The 23693-nt window shown below is 37.1% G+C and overlaps 3 protein-coding genes across 4 annotated transcripts; 2 read left to right on the forward strand and 1 right to left on the reverse strand.

Moving 5' to 3' along the window:
- The first annotated feature begins 821 nt into the window (after positions 1-821).
- On the forward strand, positions 822-9855 carry LOC113492765. Of its 2 annotated transcripts, none has more exons than XM_026870421.1 (4): positions 822-1045; positions 1310-1976; positions 7288-7456; positions 7835-9855. In XM_026870421.1, exons 2-4 carry the CDS (start codon positions 1392-1394, stop codon positions 8155-8157), a joined length of 1077 nt encoding a protein of 358 aa, XP_026726222.1. In that variant the 5' UTR covers positions 822-1045; positions 1310-1391; the 3' UTR covers positions 8158-9855. The 2 variants fall into 2 exon arrangements, with proteins under 2 accessions (XP_026726222.1, XP_026726223.1); XM_026870422.1 differs by having other exon boundaries at positions 822-952.
- Positions 9856-9926: 71 nt separating this feature from the next.
- Positions 9927-13511, forward strand: LOC113492766 (ommochrome-binding protein-like). Its single transcript, XM_026870423.1, has one exon. The coding sequence runs from the start codon at positions 11736-11738 to the stop codon at positions 12666-12668; it is 933 nt and encodes a 310-aa protein (XP_026726224.1). The 5' UTR covers positions 9927-11735; the 3' UTR covers positions 12669-13511.
- Positions 13512-14042: 531 nt separating this feature from the next.
- On the reverse strand, positions 14043-22868 carry LOC113492763 (MFS-type transporter SLC18B1-like). The gene is made up of 12 exons (XM_026870418.1): positions 21301-22868; positions 20166-20406; positions 19304-19377; positions 17940-18156; positions 17480-17570; positions 17005-17239; positions 16618-16716; positions 16278-16373; positions 15753-15924; positions 15226-15421; positions 14442-14974; positions 14043-14220 (listed from the first exon to the last, which is right to left on the reverse strand). Exons 1-12 carry the CDS (start codon positions 21594-21596, stop codon positions 14140-14142), a joined length of 2331 nt encoding a protein of 776 aa, XP_026726219.1. The 5' UTR covers positions 21597-22868; the 3' UTR covers positions 14043-14139.
- Positions 22869-23693: the final 825 nt, after the last annotated feature.

A 23693-nucleotide genomic window follows, 5' to 3' on the forward strand; every position in this document is an offset into this window, starting at 1 on the left:
ACAACAATTGCTATCAACGCATTCTATAATTTGTCCCTATTTCCTAATGAGTCGTGAAACTTAACAAGTTCTCAACAATAATACATTTGTTTGTGAACGAGGATGTACCAGTGGCCTCTGATCTGTGGACAGGAGGCAGGGTCACGGAGCCAGCGACGTGACATGACAGATCACATTAACGAATTATATCAATTAAACACCGGATTTTATGATTCAGCTGCCTGTATCAGCTATTTGCTTCGTGGTTACAATGTATACTTGATATATTTTATTTTGTCTAAGTTTTCAAGTATGTGAAAATTGTATGACACAGAAAATTTCATTCGTTCATCTAGAGACTATCTCCGTAGAAAAATGCTGTTAATCCTTCCAATAGGCTTGATGAAATAGGAACTGAATAATATAAAATTAAACAATATTTATTCTACATAATTATTTACAATGAACAGAGTTTTGCGAAAGTAATGCCTGTGAAAATACGGTCGTAGATTAGACTCGTAGTAGCTTTCTTGATATAAGCTCGACTTGGGTTGTAAATTTTGTTACGTGTTAGCAAGTACAGTACTGATATTAAAACAAAGTTGAAGTTGAGGAGAAATATTTTTTAAACAATGATTATCTACTAAATGCAGAGAGCAGAGGATTCCGATAGTAATCGATTTCTTTGACCATCACACTAAGAGTAAGCAAGACGGTGCATTACAGAGCTTAGAGTTGCATCTTGCTTCTTTTAGCCATAAGCACCATTTACTTGAAGAGATGGCGTCAGACCCGCTGGGCATTCAGCTAGTGCGCAGTAAGTATTCATCATTCATCTCGATAGCCAAGTGACCTTGTATATACGGCATGTAGTACGGAAGGGATCTCGTATTGCATACTTAAACCCTTTTATTTAATAAACACACTCAACGAATGCAGTACGGAAGCACTCGGAGTCTCGGAAAGCGAAATAGTTAAGTATTGTTTTAATAAATACGTCGAGAGATGTTATAGAGCTTTCAAAATAAGAAAAGCATTTAAAGAACGACTCAACATCAATTATTATGTAAGTATCACTGCTACAGATTGTAAATTGAATATTCCTAGATTGTGCCCTGATTAAGTTTCATGTCCAAGAAATAACTGTTTAATAAACATTATGCTTTGGTACACCATCACACAAAAAAAAAACAGTCGGCTACAGTCACCTAACAGACTAATCTCTCATTACCCAAATACTAAAACTCATAAACATGAGTTATACGTGTTCCCAGCTCCGAGACCGCTGGTCGTGAATTAATGTTAATTAGTTTACTTCCCACTCTCATAGTGCGCTCGACGCAGTCACACATTGTGACCACAACCTAACTATCACGCGACGACACGCACCGAACAACACCAAACAACCAGAAATGTACCAAAACGTGGTCGTATTAATTGTTTTGTGGACAACAGTAGACTGTGCGAACTACCAACGATACGCCGAGCCTGGTGATGCTAGATATGCAACACCTTCAAGTTACAGTAGCTACAGCACAGTAGCTAACCCTTACAGCCAATATCCCTACAAATCTGGGAGTTATGGAAGCGACGTCGCCAACTTCCCCGAAGTGACGAGGTACCCGAACTACAGTCCTGGTTATTCGACGAGCAAGTACGACTCTTACACGACCCCGAGATCCAATGTGTTCTATCCTCCTGGCGGGTACAGCACCTCAGGGTATGGAGACTCTTACGGGCAAGGCAGCAGGGGCTATGGCCAGGGATACGGACAGACGGGACAAACTTACGGAAACAGCTACAGTTCGTACGAAATGCCATTCATGAACGACATCAGAGATTACTGCGTGAACCGCTCTCCTCAGCAAGGGATCTGGGTGGACAGCCTGATGGGCATGTGGTACGGAGTGGAGTTCGTGCAGCACTTGGCCGGTGATTCCAGGGTAGACTACGCGAGGACCTGCATCGTGATACACATATCGGAGCCCATGGATAATGTGAGGACAAAAATAATTCTAATTAATTTGCAAAATATATCTTTCAAATAACCTTTTCGGAAAAAATAATATAAACATTACATTGGTACAGATTTTGACATTGACATTACGATAAACATGAAAAACATAATAATTTGGGGCCCATCGAAGCATACAGATTTTTTTTATTTATTAATATTTAATTGCAAAACTTACAAAATCAGATTAAAACCAGTTGAATGGTCGTCAATTATAATCTCAAATAGTAATGCAGAATTAATTGAATGTCTTTTTAGGTCAGCATTATTGTGATGGATTCATATTAGCTATCGAGTCATTCGTTATCTCAAGCTTTGATCTCGGGGTTAGCAATATTAACTTTGAGGTAAATAACACTAACTCTGGATACGATAACACGAATAAACAAATATTGTTTATGTGTGAAATTAAACATTATAATTATTTTGACAAACATTCCATTCTTAAGAAATTATAAAATTCAGTATATTTAATTATTTATGCATTATCGATTAAAAAATAATGTGCAAAGCAACAATTAAACAATTATCGCTTCTAATACGTAGTAATTGGAGCTTTCTATTGAAAAACCATAAAGCCAGCCGTCAATTACCGAAATGCCCTTGCATCGCGATTGTTGTGACAAATACCACCCAACTGTATTACGTCTTGCCACAGACCTAAGAACGCTTACAGATGTCACTTTTTAAAATATTATGTTTCGCTAAATTATCATAAAATGGTGTATCATTGAAAAAATTGGAGTGGATGATGCGTAGTAGGTACATAAAAAATCTATTAAAACATTTCGAAGAATATTTTTTTGAGCAGTACACAGTAGATTCAAATGATATGCTTTTATTCAATTTCTAAGTAAGGGGATATTAAATACAAACCTTAAGTAAAAACCTTAACGTTATGTAAGAAGATTAGGATGAGGATTTTTTTATGTTAGAGTCAAATCGGTGTTGTTCAATATGTCCTAGTCTTTTCGCAAAACTTATGACTTGGATGTAAACAAAGGTAGTAACGAAACAATATGAATGAGAATTGATACGTAGGTAAATATAACTTCTAAATAGTAACTTTCGTTAGTTAACGAAAAATAATAATGTATGTACCTACATGTGCGTATTCCAGTGATTGACGTGAAAATTTTATTACGTTGAGGAAAAAAAAGCATTGTTATTGTTTAGTGAATGTATTTTCTTGGCGGGAATACCGCGTGCCGGCCATGTCTGTGCGCGCTATGCGGCGGGTTCACTTTGATAACATCAAGGCGCATGAGTCAGGCGCGCGCCGCATCGCCTCTCAGTCGCTCGCGATCTTTTATAAGCGCAATATTTATGCGCGCGCGCAGACTTCCGAACATACTCTCGCTCGAAATATACAAACGAATTTTTAAAATAATAATGACGGAAGTTTGATGGCGGAAAAGTTGTGTGATCGGTATGTGAATAAGACAATTCGATAACATAGTTAATAAAAATGGAGTTCTCTTGTCGAGTCTTTCTATGGATCTTGCTTCTGATAACATCGGCGTGTGCTGAAGAACTGCTGGTTTATGACTTCGACCTAGATTCTAATCACACTGAAGAGAGCTCTGTTAGCAAGTACAACACAACCAGTGTCAGTGTCACCTGTGTCCGAGACCACCTATACGACCACTTGGACATCAGGGAAGTGCTGGGCAAGTGGAAAGTGAGCACCCTGTACATGCACCTCACCAATGAAGGTGTCTCCACGTACCACAGTTGCCCCGTGGTCACGATCTGGGAGGAGGACCACTTCCCCTCCACTACATTCGGGGTAGGTTCATTGCTTTCTATTACACCAATTTAAAATAGTTGCGAGTCTAACAAATTGATACGCCAACTGATGAATTTATTTTAATTCCGACGCACTATTATCAAACAATTGAAGTCCATTGATACTATCGGGTATTCCCTTAACAGATACATTCTGAAAGCTACAAACTGGCAGGAAGTCTGTCTGTGACTGATGTATTAAAGGATTCTAGGTCTTGTGCACCGACATTGCACGATATTTCTCTACAGTTGATTGTATTGTGTAACTCCTTCAATTGAGCAAATTTTATTGTACAGCCGTTGTCGGTCAGCAAGCATTCCTTAATGATTTCCTAACATGTGTCTGTTTATTTTGATCTCTAAATAGTCTTAGTAATAAGATTGAAAATAGCTGTGAAGTTCTAATCATAGAAAACGGTATTATATGTGGTAGTGCGTAGTTAATAGACGCGAAATAGAGCTAATAACCATCAAGGTGGCTTGTAGTTCAGAATATAGGCTTGTTCTTATTCTGATGAAGTAGTGGAAAGAGAGTATTGTAACTTAGAGTATCGACATAACAAAAGTTAAAGACAGAGAACAGACAGAATATTTTTATATCTACACATAGGTACCTTACAATTCAGTTTAGCATCACCAGTTTCCAATTACTAAATTTTTCATTAGCTAATCTAGGACTGACATATTTCTCAAAAAGAAAGTACCAAGTATAGTTTAATAATATATTGATGTAGATGACGTAAATGTAAAACACCAAAAAATATACGAACATAATATTAACAGTTTCCAAGAAAATCTCGTTAAATGATGATTTATTATAGTATCTGTTTTGTTTATTGCCCGAATGATTTCGTGCTCTCCCAGATGTCTATTTTGTACTTAAGTACCTGTCTTAAAATTTAATGAAATTCTTATCTATAATTATGTTTTTTCGTTGAACTAAGTTAAGTGTTTCTTTAAAGTTCTTATACGTTATAAAAAAACCGAGAGATAAGTGTTATTTTTGCGAAATGTCTTAATTTTATTGACCTTGAAAATAGGAATTGTCGTCACGAGTTTTGATGCCCAAATATGGCCTTATGTCATCTTGGCACCTTAAAAGGTTGTTAATTTTAAAATTTTCTACACACCTTTAAGTAAAACGACCTGTTTTAGATAAAACAACGGTTTACTTAATTAACAAAGCTAAACATTTTAATAACACTTACTGGTCTATTAGTACTTTTGCAATATAGGTAATCAATCAATAAGTCAATAATAACAAAACCAATTATATTTTGTTAAAAAATGTCCTTAGAGGTACAGATTATAGTTTTTACTGCGTTCAACCTTGCTTCAGTACTTAATTCAATCGATTTTTGTCCTATTATAAAAAAGAAACAACAATAAACTTCATACAGAATATCGTCGATAAAAAAAAACGGAAATGCGCTTTGTAAGTCATTACCTGTCAGTGTCACGTAGTCTGAAGCTACGATATTTATTTCCTTTAGTTTTTTTAAGTGTTCGTTTCCACCATTTAGTCTGCCAGCCAGTACCATATTTTTTTTAACTAAAGGAATATTTAGAACGATTCAGATTTTAAAAGTACGTAATTTAAAATTTGTATTTAAACCAGCCTGGGTGACAACAAGCATTTGAAAAAAAGAATCCCCAAAATCTACGAATTAGTTTTGTACCCATTTGTTTGATCCGAAGTTCAGTGACATAGGTGTGTCATTTGACATCCCAGATAGGGAGATGATCTGGGCCCACACCGACCTTAATGCTTCATCCGGCTAATTGAGCCCGACTTCCTATCCTCGAACACAGCAGCAAATCAATCGACTTTTAATTACCGGTGTGAATCAAAACTCTACAAAATTAAAAAAAAACCTTTATCGTCTGTATACGTAAAGGCCAGTGCCGGTGACCATGATAAAAAATATTTACGGAACTAGGGAGATATTTACGTAACCAAGGCGTGGATAGCTCACCACGTCAATGTTTTCAGTAATTTCATGTCTTTGCCAAAATTGTTAGATTATTCCCGTACCTACTCTGAAGTTTCACCATGTGGATAACTCTTACCGGGTATAAACTAGTCAAACTACATATTTTAGAAGTATCTATAGTGTTATATCTATGTACGTAATATAAATAGGAGGGTGTAAAATAATTTGATCGGTTCCTTAACAAGAAATGTTCTAGTTCCAGTATTTTCTACAGAAATACTTTGGAAAAAGTAAAACAAACTAAAAAATAAAAGGTCTGCAATGTTAGTTTAGTTAGAGTTGATCCGGTTGTATTATAAGTTATAACAACTAATATTTTAAAAGTTTCTGCACTGACACAATTATCTCAAAATAAAGTTGTTATTCAATTAATGTTTATAAAATATATAATCAATTAGGTATAATTATGACGTGTCTAAGGGAAACTGTTTAAAAATAACGAACTCATTTTGTCAATTATTTATAGCTCTTTGCTGTTAATTATATTTATAAAGTAATAACTTTATTTATAGTTATTTTGGACACGAACGGATGCCATTTAAATATAATCTGCGTTTGTCATCGTAGCTCTTCGACTTCACAAATTATATTCATTTAAGTATAGATAACATGGGGAATTTCTTAGAACGAGTTAAATTAATTTGAAAGCACCTAATAACTAATAAATAAAAATAAGTACATATCACCAAACTTTGATTGCAACATTTTTATAATATCCCAATAACGTTTGTCATACGGTAAACTGTCGAACGAAATAATTTATTGTTCCGCTTGAGTGCCTCTTGTAACAAGAACCGTACATCCCATGATACACAACTGAGTCACATGACAATAAGACAATTAACTGTTCCACTCCTATTTGACGAGTCCACCACCTAAGGTAGTAATTCGTCAAATTTAAAGATAGTAATTGCAATTAATTTGACCTGTATGGCACTCCCACGGGTGACGCATCCGATGTATCTCGGAGGTCAAACTGAATGACCCACATCATCAATGATCTCCCAGTCTCTAGAAACTCTATGACTAATCGTGGTCAAATTATCCAGCCGTCATGAAAAATACTACTTCATGGAATAGCTGGCATCGATTCGTATTCTGACTGTATTTTCGTTCTTTCTCAGTTAATACTTATATTTCGCGGAATATTTAAGAATCATGCACCGAAAATTAAAGACGGGCCCATAGCCAATGCATCTATAGTACTTACCGCGTTTTTTTACTTTCATAGCTTCGTAATATTAATATTATTAAATTCTTATGCATATTATATATGGATCCGCCACACTGATATTTCCGTACAAATAGGCTTAAGAAAAAGCAATTCAAATTTTCAAGAGGTATTCAAGTCTTAATTGTGTGTACAAAAATAAATAAATAAATATTTGTTTCTTATAGCAGCGAAAGCTGTCATCTGTGAAAAATTGGGTGCATACGGATAGTTGGCATCAGCTGATAATAAAACATAAACACACATAACTCAAACAATACAGCAACAACTTGTTCTTCCAGCCGTCGACTGAGAACCAGCTGTTCCACGTGCAGCACATCAACGCCAAGTTCCGGCAAGAGTACCGCCACCTGCGGCTGCTGTGGGACGAGGCGGGCGAGACCATCGAGTACTCACTGTACTTCCGAAACGACTCCGCCGGCTACTGGCAGGTCTTCGATGGACAAAACGGTAATAACCAGATGTATAGTAAAAATATATTTTGTTCCTCATTAACACGACCGCAATAGAATTGCAAACCAAACGTGTAGTTCGATAGCACTTGAACTGCAGATAGGATTGTATTGGTACGATCCGTCTGCCTTACATGATTTAGTGCTTAGTTCGAAAAGTTGTAGTGACCTTGTAAAGATCGTGCGCTGAAAAAACATCGGCATCAATATGTGACAGATTTAAAACATAAACCGTAATAGGGTATTGCGGTGCCATATCCTAGCGAAACCTGCTTTCGTACTAGTGAGGAGGTCTAGACGTTAAACATGGGGGTTATTAAATTTGAAGTCATGAGGAAACAAGCACAAGTTTTATTTTAATGGTTTTCAATTCCAGGAACATTAGCGGCTCTACCAAAATACCGGCAGTTCAGTGGCAGTATACAAGTCCTGAAGGCGGTCAATGACCACCTGCTCCTGAACTTCTGTCAGGACTCAGTGAACGGGAAGTCTCCGCAGCTGTACTCCGTCCTGTTCTCCCGCGAGCCCGGCTTCATGGCAGAATGGGAACTCAACTCGGTCCACGCTCTCCTACAGAACAAGAAGCTCTCCGTTGCTTCAAGAAGAATGGTATGCGGTAACAGTGCCGACAGACCTATAGTTAGCTTAGCCTCATCCTTCATACTCCTATTACTAGCATACACGATAGGCTCCTACTAACTTTGCAATTTAAAAAAATACTTTTTCGACATTGATGACATCATCACAAATCTGTTTTCTTACCCACGCCGATATTCGGGATGACATAATCAAACGGAACTTGAGAGATTAGATACAGATATATAATTTAGAACAGTATCGCTCGCGTACGATAAACAATATATTAAATGTTACTCATACTTTTGCATTCCAAAGAACTCCTTTGATTTGGTATTGAAAATAAGCAGACGAAATTTTAAACATAGCATGTCGATTTAAAGTGGAAAGTGGAAACTTATGACGTCTTATTTAGACTTTGCAGATAAGACTGTTTAAGTAATAAAGAACTCTATATTGCATTCCTTTGTTTCGCTAAAAGTGTTTCTGGAATTCGCCGTGTGTTCCATGTACGACCAAAATGAATGTTTTACAACTGCTTTTAAGGTACAGAATTTATGGCCAACTCGGCTGCAAAATATCAGTTGTATGAAATTTCGCAGTTTGGACGTTAAGTGTGCCATTGTGTGCGCCCGTAGTCGTGCATATTGACTCTGAAAATATTTAACCGGTTTCATCTCGCGTCCTTGTCTGCACTCGAGTTGTTACGAGCCGCTGTATAGAGAAGCACAAAGGTTCCCGAAATACATCTACTTATAATGTAATCCGTCCTTCTTACTTGATAATCATAAGTAGATGATATAAGTACACAATAATTTCGTGCCGACCTTCGTACACCTAGTAATTTGAAACAATTACTCGTTGGAACAGTGATGGTCTCAAATTTGTCGCATCATATATTTTTTTTTGTCGAATGATAGAAATACTCCGTACTAAACATATTTCTGTTGAATTCTTGTTTGGATGTTGATACGAAACTTAGAAAATATGTGCAGCTTACGAATTCTGAGCGAGCAAGTGGTGCCAACATTCAGGCAACTGCTGGCGCATTAGAGTTATGACAGTCGGAGTCAAGTTTAATGTAATATTTCATCCGTTAGGTTACACAACTGTAGCCGGTGAGCCGGCGTCTCGTGCCATTCTAGACTATAATTTGTTAAACAAACATCACTAGTTAAGGTCAATTCTTACTACGGAGGAGGCTGAATAATTATAAATCCCTCCAAAAGTATTCGGAGTTAACATAATTATAGCTCCTTCTGTAGTATGCACTGATCTGAATTTACATTCTAATATTGTTTAAATCTCCTTTATTTAGTTTACATACCTTCACTTTGCAAACTTGATGTTTATGATTGAATTTCGCTCTTGAACAACCTGTTAAAAACTGTCTTAGGTAAAATTTAGAACCCTGTTCTTGCAAATAAACTTTCTCAAGAGCTGCAGTAGAAAAAAATATAATAATGGCCAATTTTATCAGTTTGTATAGGATGACCGATTTAATTCCGAATAAATTATTAGTTTTTCTGTTATTTTGGTATTTCCATGCCAGTCTTCATTGTAACATGTTGTGTAGACGCGATAATGATTCTATTGAGTTATAGTAAGTACTAAGTAGGGAAACATATGGTTTTAGAAATGGTCACACTTATGTTACGTATATAATAGGTGCCCCTATATGTATATTAGATTATTCATTCACCTTAGTAATTTATACACAAATCTGTAAGACCAGATGATATATATTATTTATAAAAACCAAAGATTAATCGAAATGTAATTTTAGGTAAGTCTAAATAAATACTTTAAAAATCTGCTGTATTAAGTGTTTTCATTTTTCTACTTATCCAAATTGGCAAGAAAAGAGTAATTAAGCGTGACTTAAGCAGAACACACAATTAGACAATAATTAAACTATAGTTTTATTAAGAAATAATATAATACCGGTCAAGAACGACTCAGAGGGTTCCGTACAAATTAATAATCTAAAGAAAATCAGAAGTAGGTTGGGTAGCCAAACATTATTTTATGTCTGTCAAATTATTGAACATAATTAGTAAGACATGTCGATCTTTATTTTTAGTGTTTGTTACGACAACAGAAATACACCATCTGTAAAAATGTCTATAATGTTCATGAAATACGGACTAGTGTCAAACGGACAGACATTGATGCTCTAGTAAGTAATAGGGCGTTGTTTATAATCCTTGAGCTATAGAGTCCGCAGTTTTCCCAGCAAGGAGTCCGTAGTTTCCCTTAAAGAAAATAAAAAAAAACCCGGATAAAAAATCACAGATTAATGATTTAAAAGCTTTTTATAATATGCAGTATTTTTTCTATCACTAACGTTGAGGTGTTAAATTATACTGAAAACACATTGTTACGTATTAAATATAAACATGTTAAATAAGTATTATGAACGTGATTCCATAATCCGACATGTGCTATATTAGATTAGATGACCAAATCGCACATGCCCCTGAAAGCATATTGTAACTAGCACAAGGCTTCCTCAACCGAGTACCGAAATAAATCTTATTTATTTTGTAACTGACTTTTCACTCTCTTTGAAGTTCTAGTAGCTATATTCTTAGAAAAAAAATGACAAGTTTACTGAAGCATCGAGAGGAACATTTAGTTTTTCATCTGTTTTAATAAAAAAAAATGGGATATGTCTTAGATAATTATGATGATAGAAGTGGAGTCACACGTCACATTGTAAATCAGTTTCTTTACTCCCTATCTGCAAGGGTCTTATCGTAAAACATAGTGGAAATTCCCTTTCTCTTTTGGGGGCCTAAAGGAACTATGAATTATTTGTTTTATTTTATTTTCTTTTTGAGAAAAAGGAATTGTAACATTGTACAGTTTGTAGGTTTAGGATCCATCTGATGAAAAGCTTATCTATCATTTATATGAACAGCTGAATTCTAAGAGCAGGAGTTTGAATTCTTTTGATATTTTGTCCTGTATGTAAATTGTACAAAGAAATAAAATATCACCAGTAGGTATCGCATATTAGCAATATTAATACGCAGTGGCATTGGCAATCACGGTAATTTAAAGCAAACAATAAGTGCGTTAAAACAAATAGCTGTCGTGACTTACCTTCGGAGGAAATATTTCATGCTTCACATTTTAGAACTAACTCCAAGGTTGACTAACAAATCCAACAAATTGTTTACAGTTGTAAACGCCGTTGATCTAATTAAACCGTCCACCTCTTCAAAGGCTGAATTTGTGTGTAGAAAATTATTTCAAACCTTAATTTTAGGTTGATACAGTTGAGTTTGCAGTGTTAATTGGATCCCGAATTTCAGTTCGGTGGCTTAGGACTGACGTCACTCGAGCCACCCACAGTGGAATGGGCAGGAGGGCGCCGGGCACCATTCCCGCTCTACATTTATTTTATAGTCTAGACTGCTTGTGATATTAGTGCTCTTTTAAAACAATTTGAAGCTAATAAGCTTACTAATAATACGGAAAAGGTTCTTAGTTCACTTCAAAGGCTAATCAATAATTAAATAGCAATTTGTTAAAAACGTAATTAAACAATTATAATTATAAATAAATAATTATACGTACCTATTTTTATCATCGAGGTCAATATAGACCAACATCCACACAAAACAGAGATTTATGTGTAATATCATGTATCAATTAACTAGTTCATTATCAAGCAGTATGAAATTTCATTGATTATGTCTAATTCACCAGTACTGTGGGTGTTCACTTCTGCGTTGGCCGTCCCTCACTGGTTAGAGATGAAGATTCCAATAATATTCATATTTGTTTATATTTCCATCGTAACATGTGGCAAAACAAAAGAAAAAACAACGGAAAAGCCATCTGAACGGGGTTCTACAGTACCGTTGGTATGCGAAGGTGTACACGTGCATGGAAAACTGCATAAGCGACATGTCATCATGAACGGCATCAACCGTCCGTATCAGCTCGCCATGTACAGCCACGGACACAAGATATTCTTCAGTTATAACGTCGGAGACGACACCGAGGACACGTTTGGTATTGGATATGTTAAGATAAACGACACTATGCCAACGGAAATAAAGGGAGTAAAAAATGGCTTTGCGGTCGCGGTACACGAACATACCGCATATTTTGGAAGCCCCCACGGCATCTATTCTGATAATCTTACAAAATCCGATGACATGAAGCATATTGTTAAAGGATTTGACATCTGGGACATGTTCTTTCATGAGAATTTGTACTTTATATCGTATCCGAAACAACGGTTGCATAAGTACCACATACATCACAAAAACGTGACTCTCCAGGAACACATACATGAGAAAATATATCAGTTTGTCATAGACGGAGATAAAGATACATTTATAACTACTAGAGACGGCCTGTTCATGATCACGAGCGGCACAAATCATCGGATTCCCTACGAAGGGCCTAAAGTGTTCAGAGCGTTAGAAGTAAATCACAAAGGTGTAGCTCACTTTTGCGCTAAAAGTGCTATTTATATTGCGCATAAGAAAAATCATACACTGATAGAAATCGCCCGGATAAAAAACATTTTTGGTATTACGTTCGATAAATCAGACAATATTATTTATTCAAATCCCCATGAAATTGTTAAACTCTTGCCACATGATTGTAAGTAATATAATTAGGGAAAGTGAGACGTGAACTGTCATTTTGAAATGTTATATTACATGTCTCTTACAATGAAATAAGTTCGGTGGGTATTGTATTATTATTGTTTTACCCAATCACGTCTGAACCGTTCGTATTGTTACTCCAGGCAAATGCATGAGGTACTAGGCGAGCAGGAGCCAAGCAGAGTATTTGTGACAGAAAAGGACATTCCCGCATCTATCTCGTTTCCACGCTTAGAGGGAGGGTCGCACCCTCATCCGCTTTTCCCCAACCCTCCTACGCCTCTGCGAGTGTGTGTGTTATACACAAACTGATTAACTCATTCACGATCTTGTGTTTTACTTTAAAGCAATTTTGCCAGCTCAATGAAATATGAAAGTTGATATTCGATAACCGACGGTGACGCGAAATGAAAAAAATATGTATGATGAAGCTATATCACAATTTACGAAAGAATTTTCGGAAAACTCTACGAAAAATCCCTACAAAATGCGTTGATGTACAGTGCGCGTATCTTATAGTTTATGCTTGCCTGGTACCACCGACGTCGTATCTATTGAACAGTCACCGATAGTCGACGTCGAGCGTCGCTATCGGCTATGAAATCAACGACACTACTAATTTTAAAAAACGAATACGTATTGTTTTTAAAATACCCAAGTTAATGTTACATGTCTGATTAAAACAGCTTTGGAATCTTTGGTCTCATTTATTCCGAAATTTAATAAAATAAGTTATTTTCTTAAACTTTAGTATTTTCTTTAGTGAGAAACGTAATTACGAAAGCTTACACTTAGTTTTAGTTTCCCAATTATGATTATGCAAATAAAAGCAAAGTAAAATTTATTTCAAAGTCTATTTTTAGTTTTAATTTAATTATTCTGGTAGAAACCTTGATTCCATCTAAAATACTCATTCATAGTGAAAAACATACAGTAACCTCTGTAGTCTTTATGTTGGCCTGGTAAAAATATATTTGGTATTGGTCGTGGAAATCCCCCGTTAAGGTTACATCGTAGCGGCTTGGCAGCCTTAAAAATATTGATTTAGGAAAATGTCAACGAATCGTAGCAAGAAGAAACGATATTCAGATTTCAACGCAGAATTCACAAAGTGGACACTGGTCAGTTTTTCACTGTGCGAATCTCCGTGACAACATCGCGAAATCGTCAGCAGAGGTCGTTTATACCAGGGGAGCATAAATTGGAAGGGGACTATCTCGCATAACAGGAGTTGCGAACATTTTGGCGGAAATATCACCTTCCGCGCGAGTTCTGTTGCCCTAGTGAGTCACGCAATTTGTAAAATATTTCTGCTATTGTTGTCCGCCAGGCGCTATGATCGGAAATTAAAATGAAATAAATAAAATAATAAATGGCTTATTTGTTGAATCATGTTGGTTTATTTGGTAAAACTGGTAATTAAAACTAACAAATATTATAATTGAGTATATTTAGCACGCATTGAGAACATTTTCTAAACTTCACAGGCCCCAGTGGAGGAGACGGTTACTGTGCCTCTTACGTAGGTGACGCCATCTCTGCAGGCGCAACTATCCTGTAAAGCAAAACATAAAAGGTACTTCATTAGGAAATAGTATTTAAAAAAATCCCTAATATGGTATTGGAAGGGATAAATTAGCAGGTAAATGCCTGTTAATTTATCTCTTTAAAAAGTTATATCTTTTTTGAACCTGATAACACTTAGTTAATTACGTGGATAAAGAAATATAGATGAAAATGTTAATTTTATCTAGGTTTGGGAAAAGAACTACTCACAAATATGTCTTCGAAGGACGGGCACTCGTCCTGTTCATAAAACTGGACCTTCTCGATGTTGTGTCGTATGATCTCGTAGGTGGTGCTCCTCTCCTGGTGACAGCGCAGCGCGCGCGCCACCAGCCCCTTGTTGTTGCCCTTCACGCGCAAGTGCTCCGTCGTCACATTCCTCATCACGTCCGGACTCCCGAATATCGCGTCCTCCAAGAACACACAGTACTTGTCCCCTCTCTTCTCAGCCTCGTTATTATTATTAACATTAATATATTCGTTGGACGAGTTCCTTCGCTTCAAACCCGTATCGTCGCTGTCTTTTTCGAGGTAATTCTGATACAACTCCTCATTGAGCACCGGCGCGACGTTTGCGGCAGCTGACTTGCTTCTTGATTTCCTAATTTTGATATAAAAACTGGTGACAAACTGGAACTTGAGTATGTAGGCGGCGAACTCGGCGACGCTCGCGTAACCACTCTTGTGCCCTTTATTGTGCAGCAGACAGAAATGCTTTGGCGGTGAAGTGCCGTATGTGAAACCTGGGAATCAGTACACGCATATTGAGATGTCTGATTGAATGATCGGATAATAACGTACTGTAAACTGTATTTTAGATACGCTGTAGGTTGTAGTAACTAAGATAACGACGATAGCTTAGAGCAGGTTGACTATGATTCTTCCAGATTTCAATATGCGGAAACAACATTTTCTTACGATATTTTCCTTTCCAAATGTAAACGAAAATACTTAGTACAGAAAAAAAAACAAAATATAAAGCAATTCTACAAACCCTGAGCATTGGAGCACGAGCAGGGTGTGAGCAGCGGCGAATGCTCGACGAGTGTGAGCGGCGCGCTGCGCGTGCGGCAGAAGTTGTTGCTGTTCCACGTGGAGTCCGTGTAGGGGATGGAGTCGCACGCGCTGCTCGCAGACACCGCGCACTTGCGGGACTCGCGCAGGGAGAAGAACGTCAGCGTTACCACCGCCTGAGGATAGCGTAGGTGAGGAGGATTCTAGGGAGGTATCTAGAAGAACTAAATGCCGCTTTCAAGTAAAAAACGAAAAGATTAATCGGATACAGTGCAGAGAAAAACCGCTAATAATAATCCTTAAAATCGCGGCTCGGAAAAATAAAATTGTTAATTATGTAGTTTAGACGCTTTGAATTCACGTCATACCGTATGGTATCGTTATGTATTTTTTTTCTCAGAAGTCGATAGTTGACGTTTTTTTATGAAAGTTGTTCACTTCCATGTATCAACATGGTCTGTCAAGTACATTATCTTAAAATACTCCATAAATGAAAACTCATCTAACCATAGTGAAGCACGCCGCAGCGCAGAGCGTGGCGCAGAGCGGGAACCCGTAGCGCTCGGTGAGCGCGCCGCCCAGCGCGGGCCCCAGCACCTCGCCCAGCGAGTAGCAGCACGACCACACGCCCGCCACCGCGCTGTACGTCGCCAGCGCCTCCGGGCAGCCGCCCTCGTAACTACACATACAGACATCACGAGATTCACTAATTAAAAGCAGTGATTACTAGCGGTTATTAGTAAATATTTATAATCGAAATCATTTAAGCAACAAGATTCATAACTTTGAAATATTGTTATAGACATTTTGTCAGTTAAAGTGATAAAAAAATCATTTGAAAGAGAATTCCCAAAAAAAAACTCGTTAGTATTGGTCCAACCAGTTACGGCTAAGTAACCAGATACTAGCGTATATTAATTTGAAAAAAAATATAATTCTAGAACTTATAACATTTGTTCAGTCTCGAATTCATTGGAATTATTTTCCACCAAGAACAACGTAATTATTTAATAAGGCAAACAATGAACTCACATGGAACTAGTCAGTACTCCTTGGAAAGTGGGCAGCAATGTCAACGCAACAGACATACCAAGTATTGACAACGCCACTAAGTCCAACCACAGATCCCTGAAATGCAAAAATAAACGAATAAGCATTCATTTGTTTACTTGAGTACAACCTCTGAGACTTTTGCCGATATAGAAGAAAGATCAGAGATGGAGACGGTTCGATTTCCGCGTTTTTTTAATATTTGGTGTCTTTGAGTATGTGAAACAAGGATAAACCGTCCTTAAAGCGGGAGAAAAATAAGTTCTAGTTATTCAATAGAATATATTAGCCAATTTTAAAATTATAAAATTAGGTTATTTACCTTGGTAATCCTGGAATAAATGGGCAGGGTCCGAGCAGCAGCAGACCAGCGCTTGACAGGAACAGTCCCCATACCATCATACACCAGTGGTTGTGAACCCTACATCATAAAATTCAGCTAAGTATACCTATTTATATTCAGTTGCAAAGTAATAATGCAGACCGTCGAATGTTGTACCTCGGCCACCGATAACCGAAAAGTCTCGATGTAATTTCTCACATCAATGTCGACTCCAGCGTTCTCAAAAATTGATGATATATACTTACAGAATCAATAACTTCAATAAATTTCAATGTTTTAAATTTTTGTCAAGCATTTGAGACAGGAAACCAACTAAAACTGTTATAAAAAAATAAATTATATCAATTTTATTATATAATGACTTACCGATCAGCGACCCACCCCCAAATGGGGCTGAAAATTCCGTAGAGACTGGAGAACAACAGGAATATCAGGCCTATTTGTTCGGTGGAGAGGCCGAACTGGCGCAGGTGAGGCTCTAGCGTGGGATCCAGGAAGGCCCAGGTGTTGGAGACGATCACTATCACCAAACCCGTTATTATTATCGATGGGATTTTGAACAACCCGATAATGGACGCTGTTTTTGAGCCCGAAACATATTCTGTAATTAAGGAAGAATATAAGTTCGATCCACTTAATTATGTGGACATAAGTTTTTAATTATAAGCATTGTAGAGCCCTACTGGGCTCTTAAAATACTTTTTACAGAGGTGTTTGCAGGGATTACCAATATTCTTGCTATATATAAGTACGATATTTCCTATGTTCGTTACTATGTATGTTTTCTAGATACAAAGTAGTGAAACTAATGCTTAATCTTACTACGTAATGCTTTGCATACCTTCGCAGTCAGTAAGCAGGAAGAAGTTGATGGGCACAGTCAACACCATGATAACGCCAAGAGTGTAAAAAGGTAACCCGAAGCCCCCGATCTACCTGGAACATATACATCATTTCATCTGCCAAATTGGTAGTTTTTTTTTAAACAAAAAACGACCATCGCGCTAAGGAAAGCCTTGTGTCGTGGTGGGTTTCCGAAACATTCCAGTCACATGCAAAAACACATCCAGACCCAGGACAAACATTCGTCGATCATGCACCATAACCGTGCTGGGATCGAACCCGGAAATTCTATAGTATTTAAAAAGACAAAATATTGCTCAATCGTGAACAGTTCACTACCTGCTGCTGCTATACTTGAATGAAATTCAAATTTTTCTACGACAATTTAGTCTGCCACTTTTTCCTAATCGCTGCTACAATAATACTGAACAAAACTGTCACAAAATAAATACAATTACCGAGTACAAAAGACCTCCAATAGCTGGTCCGACAGACATACCGAGACCTATGAAAGTCTCGAGGATGCCCAGCACGGAGCCGATGCTGTCAGGGAAGGCGTTCACCACGAACACGTAGCTCGCGGTGGAGTACGCGCTGGCTCCGAGCGCCTCCAGACCTCGCACCACGAAGCACAGCGTAGTGAATGTTGCCGTGTCTTCTATTAAAGCTAAAGTCCTAAAAAACGAGAATTACTCGTAGAACAAACATATTTTGGTTTTGTCATTGGGTACTAAGCAAAGCGAAAATCCGCGATACAATCTGTAGTTGTTTCTTTTTTTATTTCTGTAGGTGTGTTTTGATTTCTGAGAATGTTTTTATAAGTTCGATAAGGCCATATTAATCAATATGAGAGAAAAAAGAACTCTACTTCAGTCGCCTAGTCGGTATAAAAGAGGTTAAGGATAAATGAAGGATAAGGGATGTCCCGAAGGTCCTAAGCAAAGGAATATGCGCAAAATACGCAGTCTACGTATCTTTTCCCTCTAAAACCTACTCTCGCAATAAGCGACGTTTATTTTTTCCTTGCATGCGTTTGTGTGCAACGACAAAGAAGGTCGTCATAAAAAGTCATAAAAGACATGAAACGCATGCCGACGCTTTTAAGGACACGAAATGCATTTTTAATGTTCTCTTCGTTCGAAATCATTAATAAAAGGTTTAATTGGCGTAGAAAATGCGCTTGTGGGCTCCATTGTGTACAGGCAGCGTAAAATTAAAAGATTAAAAACAATATTTCATAAATATAAGGAATCAATTAACGATGACGTTAAAGTTACATGCTTTTGGCAAAAATACAACTCGTTGCTATCGAATTTATACGTTGTCATAAAATTTTAGTTAAGTATAGTTTTATGTCAAAACTTTATCGAAGAACGCTGTAAAACAAATACGTAATCTTCACGCATGTTTTCACGAAGTTAAGTAAAATTGATTTGCTTCTGACTTCGACGCAAGTCTACGCAACATTGAAGAAAAAACATTTTAAACTCTTTGGCTGGTTCCAATCTATAATTAACTACATTTTCAGATATGTTCCTATAGAATAGTCAAAAATCTAATTGTTTACTTCATCCAGTATGTGGTAAAAATACATAGAAAGAGTCACTTAAGCGTAAAGACAATGCTATATTCTGATTCCGGCAGCAATACATAAGTATCTTAAGCTACACTCTACAGATTGAACCACTGTCTATAATTCTACATCAATCAACTGGGATCCTATTAATAAACCATAAAATACCGTTAACCGAACAAAGACATGTGTATTTTGGTCCTAATCTGTATACTTACGCTTACTTAAATAGTTTGTTTGTCTACTTACCCAAACAGTACATTGCAAGCGCCTGCGACAAACATACCGGCTGTAAACAGGAACTTTGCTCCGACCATCGGCAACTGTAATCAGATGTATTAATATTCTAGAATAAATAATTAGGTACATACAAAATATTACATAAATAGGTAGCTAATGGTGTAATCAACAAACATTGCACTATTATGACTAATTGGCAAATATTATGTTGAAAATGCAATAATTGCGTTCATAAATTAGGATTATAAGATAAACATACACTATATTGTAAATCAAAACGTCAAAAAATGGTGCAGTGAATTACAAAAGGCAATGTTTTCACAAATTATTTTTTAGTAAGAGTAGCCCTATGAAGATCTGTAACGATTTTGAAGTCTGAATATGGTATTAAAAAATAGGAAAATTAAAGCTTAAAATAGGAATAGTTCGCAGTGTTTGCAGGTAATTACGTAGTTAGTACGTACAACATAGCAAATAACCTAATCTGTTATAGACATTATAGTCAGTTGTCAGTAAGATAGAAATGCAAATAAATAACTGTTATTCTAGGAATTAAGTAAACTAGGGAGATGACGTTTAAGGACATCTTAGAATATGCGAATGTTTGAATAATGTAAATGATAGTTATCTAATGTATTGTTAGAACATGAGATACTAGATTAATATTTCTTCTGATGAGGATTTTCTGAGTAACATAATAAGGATAATTAAGCAACTGGAGACCTGCCACTCTAAACCGTGTCATAATATGATTTAAGTTCTTGGAGCCATTACTCAGCAATTTTGGGAAGTTTTCTTATGATAGAAATATCCTCTTCGAATATAATTATAAGCATCTACAAGATTCTCAAAGGCTACAGAGAATACTTACAAATTTTCCGAATAAAGGCGAGGTAAGGAACATGACGATTGCGTAGAAACTGAACACAATTCCGCACATGGTTTCGGAGAGGCCTTTGACAGCGGCCTCGCGGGGGAAGAAGGGTGCCATCACACTCATGGAGCAGAAGCTCATGAAGTCGACCAGCGCCAGCGAGGCCAGCGTCAGGCGCTGCCGGCTCGACAGGTGCCGCACTGCGCCCGGCTGCAGCCGCGTCTGCGTGCGTACCAACCTACGGGGTTTTCAAATCTCTTAATGAAAAGCCTGAATGTTTAGGAGGAAAGGAGGTCCCAAAAAGCGACTAAGGAACTTCATGCGGAATTGAAACAGTGTCACAGGGCCCCAATTCTGCTATTTACAATGACCGTTGACTGAATGAAATTTGGCTTAAAATGTAATTTTTCGTATTCTCCTAAGCATTTTTCTACTCAATAATTGGAAATTCAGTGCGGGACGGTACACTCAAGGTCAATAAAATTCACTTCCAATTATTGTATTGGCAAAGTGTTTTAGATAATAGGAATAATTTCAAATTTAATCCAATTGCCATTCATTCATCGGCCATCGTAAAATAGTCGAATCGGCGCCCAGTCGTTAGTCTTTTGAGTAGGTACTTCTCTACCCAATCGTCACGTTTTGCGTCTCACGTGAAAGCAATATAATTCTACAGAATCGGCGATACGCTAGCCGCTAGACCATAAAAGTTTAGGAGCTTTTTTGACTTCAATGGATACATTTTTGTTTTCCTCCATTAGTATGTCGGTAGGTGTTAGTTTTATTCTCCAATTAATCATTATAAGCTGATTAAGGTCAGTTAACTTAATTATTTGAGATTAGGAATCATTATTTTATACTGTGCGTAGTCACGTCGTATTTATAGATAGCTTAATACAAACATCATCATAGAGTAGGATCACACATCAGATAAATACTCAGCCACGGTACCTACATGTATTAGGTACTCCAATTAACAGCGTTTGTTATCTTTACATTTACAATAGATTGATAATTGTAGCATAATGCAGCACGTGTGATTAATAACCCACTTTAATAGAAATCTATTCATTCAAAAATAAAACGTAGGTGTGCTGACATTTAATAGGAATATATATATATAATTAGTTACCTTTCTCTTAGTATTCTGATCTCTGAGCTGATGTCGTCGGGCGGTCCCCCCGACCAGGAGTGTACGCGCCGCAGCCGGCCCGACTCGGGCAGCGAGCGGCGCCCGCCCCACGTCGCCGCCAGGTCCTCCGTTTGAGTCGAAGTCTTCATCATTTTACTGTTAAACACTATTGTTTCCCGAGAGCCGGCCTCGCAGCCGGCCGCACTGTTCAGTTCCGACTCACTGTTAGTCCTTTCACGATCCGAGTCACTCAGCAGTTGCGTACTCTCGTCGGCATCGTCGCACTCTCTATCCATGTTCGGAGATCACTCTGCTTCGGTCGCAGTCGCTCGGTTAAGTTCACTTCGGAATATGGAAGATTATACCGCCGTCGTCGCAGGCGCAGTAACCAGTCGTAAACAAACGGAGTTATCGGCGTGTCAACACACAGAGCGCACCATATACTACTGTTAACAATTAAAAATCCAACCTCGCATGTATCAATTTATTATCGATATCTTATCGAGCGCAAATAAAAATTTCCTGGATAGAGGACACTTTCCAGCCAGTGGCGGGGGCTTCACTTGCTACGTCGTACTGAGGCGGTGTTCTGATTTATTTCTATGTAGGTACTTGCAGGTTGTGTTTGCTTGCGATAATTCATGTCAGAAAGAGTAAGTAGGTAGTTTATCACAAGTAAGTCGCGGGATCAGTGGAAATAATCCAGTTTGTAGTTATTTGACTTATTTGTTGAAGTTATTAGGTTCACTCTTGCGTGTGCCGTAAATGTTATAGCCCTTTTGTATATTGCATTTTATTTCACGATATTGATTTTTATAACTGTAAAATTATTTGACTATTTCACCATCAACCGCAATACTTATTTTAAAAATAATCCAAGCTGAATATTTTGTATCATTTAAATGAGTTTTTAATTTGAAAATATGTTAATTTCTTAGTTTCTAGAAGCGACCCTAACTGGTCTGGCGACCCGGCAAGAACAACTCAATGAGTCGGAAAGAAGTTATTGAGCACATAACGCACTAGGAAACCGGGGTTAGACAGATCGCACGAAAATTTCGGACTACTACGTAGACACGCGTAGGTAATAATAATATGCTTGCTTCGCTAGTGTTGTCAGTTAGAACTCACAACCAGTCTCTGCAAAAAGAAATAAAAGTGCATAGGATTTAAATATTTTAAAAAAGAACAAAAAGATTAGGCCGAGGCACAGCACATCAGACACAGACACACACAGACCTTGATTCGGCACGCGGGCGCTGTATTTTTTATCCAATGAGCTATCTATAATCCATTATAATATAATAAAATAAGACCTGTACAAAATATTTGCTAATCTCAAGGTTATAAGTTAACACAGCGTGGTCCGTTTCTAGCCAGACTGGTACCCGAACTCTTTTTTAAACGGCCTTCAAGCCACAAGCTCTATTGACAGTGATTTAATAATTTAGTAGTTGTAGGTCTATCTTCCTGTTCCTAAGCGCGGCATTGAGAAACATGCATATTTATATGGTTCTGTCTAGTTTTTTCATTTCGACCTACAAATATGCTGTCTAGCCTAGGCGCTAACCTGTTCATATGATTTATCTAAACAAATATTTCAAATGAATTTGTCTTGTATGTTTTGTATTTACAAGGTAAAACAACTAAATGATTTTAAATTTGTATGAAACAAGCTAAAATAATGGACATGAGCGAAGTAGTGGGCAAATGTTAGTATAATCACAGGTAAAGATATAGGATTAGGAATAACTGGATGTGGGTTGATAAAGGCGAATGCTTATAATGGTCGACCGCTGATCACATTAGTCAAACTGTCACATTGTCATTTAAAAAACAATAAGGTCGATTTTTGAGGTAAATTTGCAAAATCAGAGACACGTTTGAGATGAATACCAGCTTGTTATATCCGGCATCTTTAAAAATAAAATAAAAATTATAGTATATTTATGAGCAAAGAAACTCATCTCATTGTTTTTTTTTTTAATCTTTTACATAATATATGTAAATAAAACTGCACTAAATACAGCTTCAGGTCACCGACTTATTAATTTGTTATTATTCGTATGACATTGACCGTCTTCACTAAATAAGGCCTAAATCAGCTGCCACAACCTGTTATTGTTATCTGAGTTAAAGATTGGTTCAGCAGATAAACGGCAATAAAGATAACGATATCAATATGTTTTACATATTGCATATCCTACGATTTAAACGATATGTTTACAAACAAAACCTGCAAATTAAGATACTTAGAATATTGAACACACACTGCTAAATCCCTACTAATATTATAAATGTGAAAGTAACTCTGTCTGTCTGTCTGTTACGCTTTCACGTCTAAACCACTGAACTGATTTTAATGAAATTTGGTGCAGAGATAGAGTTGACCT

The sequence above is a fragment of the Trichoplusia ni genome, chromosome 4, assembly GCF_003590095.1.
Source record: "Trichoplusia ni isolate ovarian cell line Hi5 chromosome 4, tn1, whole genome shotgun sequence".
NCBI lineage: Eukaryota > Metazoa > Arthropoda > Insecta > Lepidoptera > Noctuidae > Trichoplusia > Trichoplusia ni.

Bases quoted from the DNA above. Each gene is read 5' to 3' on its own strand.
- LOC113492765 (XM_026870421.1), top strand. From the start codon at position 1,392: ATGTACCAAAACGTGGTCGTATTAATTGTTTTGTGGACAACAGTAGAC. The intron at 1,977-7,287 runs GTGAGGACAAAA...TTGTTCTTCCAG, and splicing joins TATCGGAGCCCATGGATAAT to CCGTCGACTGAGAACCAGCT. The intron at 7,457-7,834 runs GTAATAACCAGA...TTTCAATTCCAG, and splicing joins GGTCTTCGATGGACAAAACG to GAACATTAGCGGCTCTACCA.
- LOC113492766 (XM_026870423.1), top strand. From the start codon at position 11,736: ATGTCTAATTCACCAGTACTGTGGGTGTTCACTTCTGCGTTGGCCGTC.
- LOC113492763 (XM_026870418.1), bottom strand. From the start codon at position 21,596: ATGGATAGAGAGTGCGACGATGCCGACGAGAGTACGCAACTGCTGAGT. The intron at 16,374-16,617 runs GTAAATAACCTA...TTTGCATTTCAG, and splicing joins TTTATTCCAGGATTACCAAG to GGATCTGTGGTTGGACTTAG. The intron at 14,221-14,441 runs GTGAGTAGTTCT...TTTGCTTTACAG, and splicing joins CGTCCTTCGAAGACATATTT to GATAGTTGCGCCTGCAGAGA.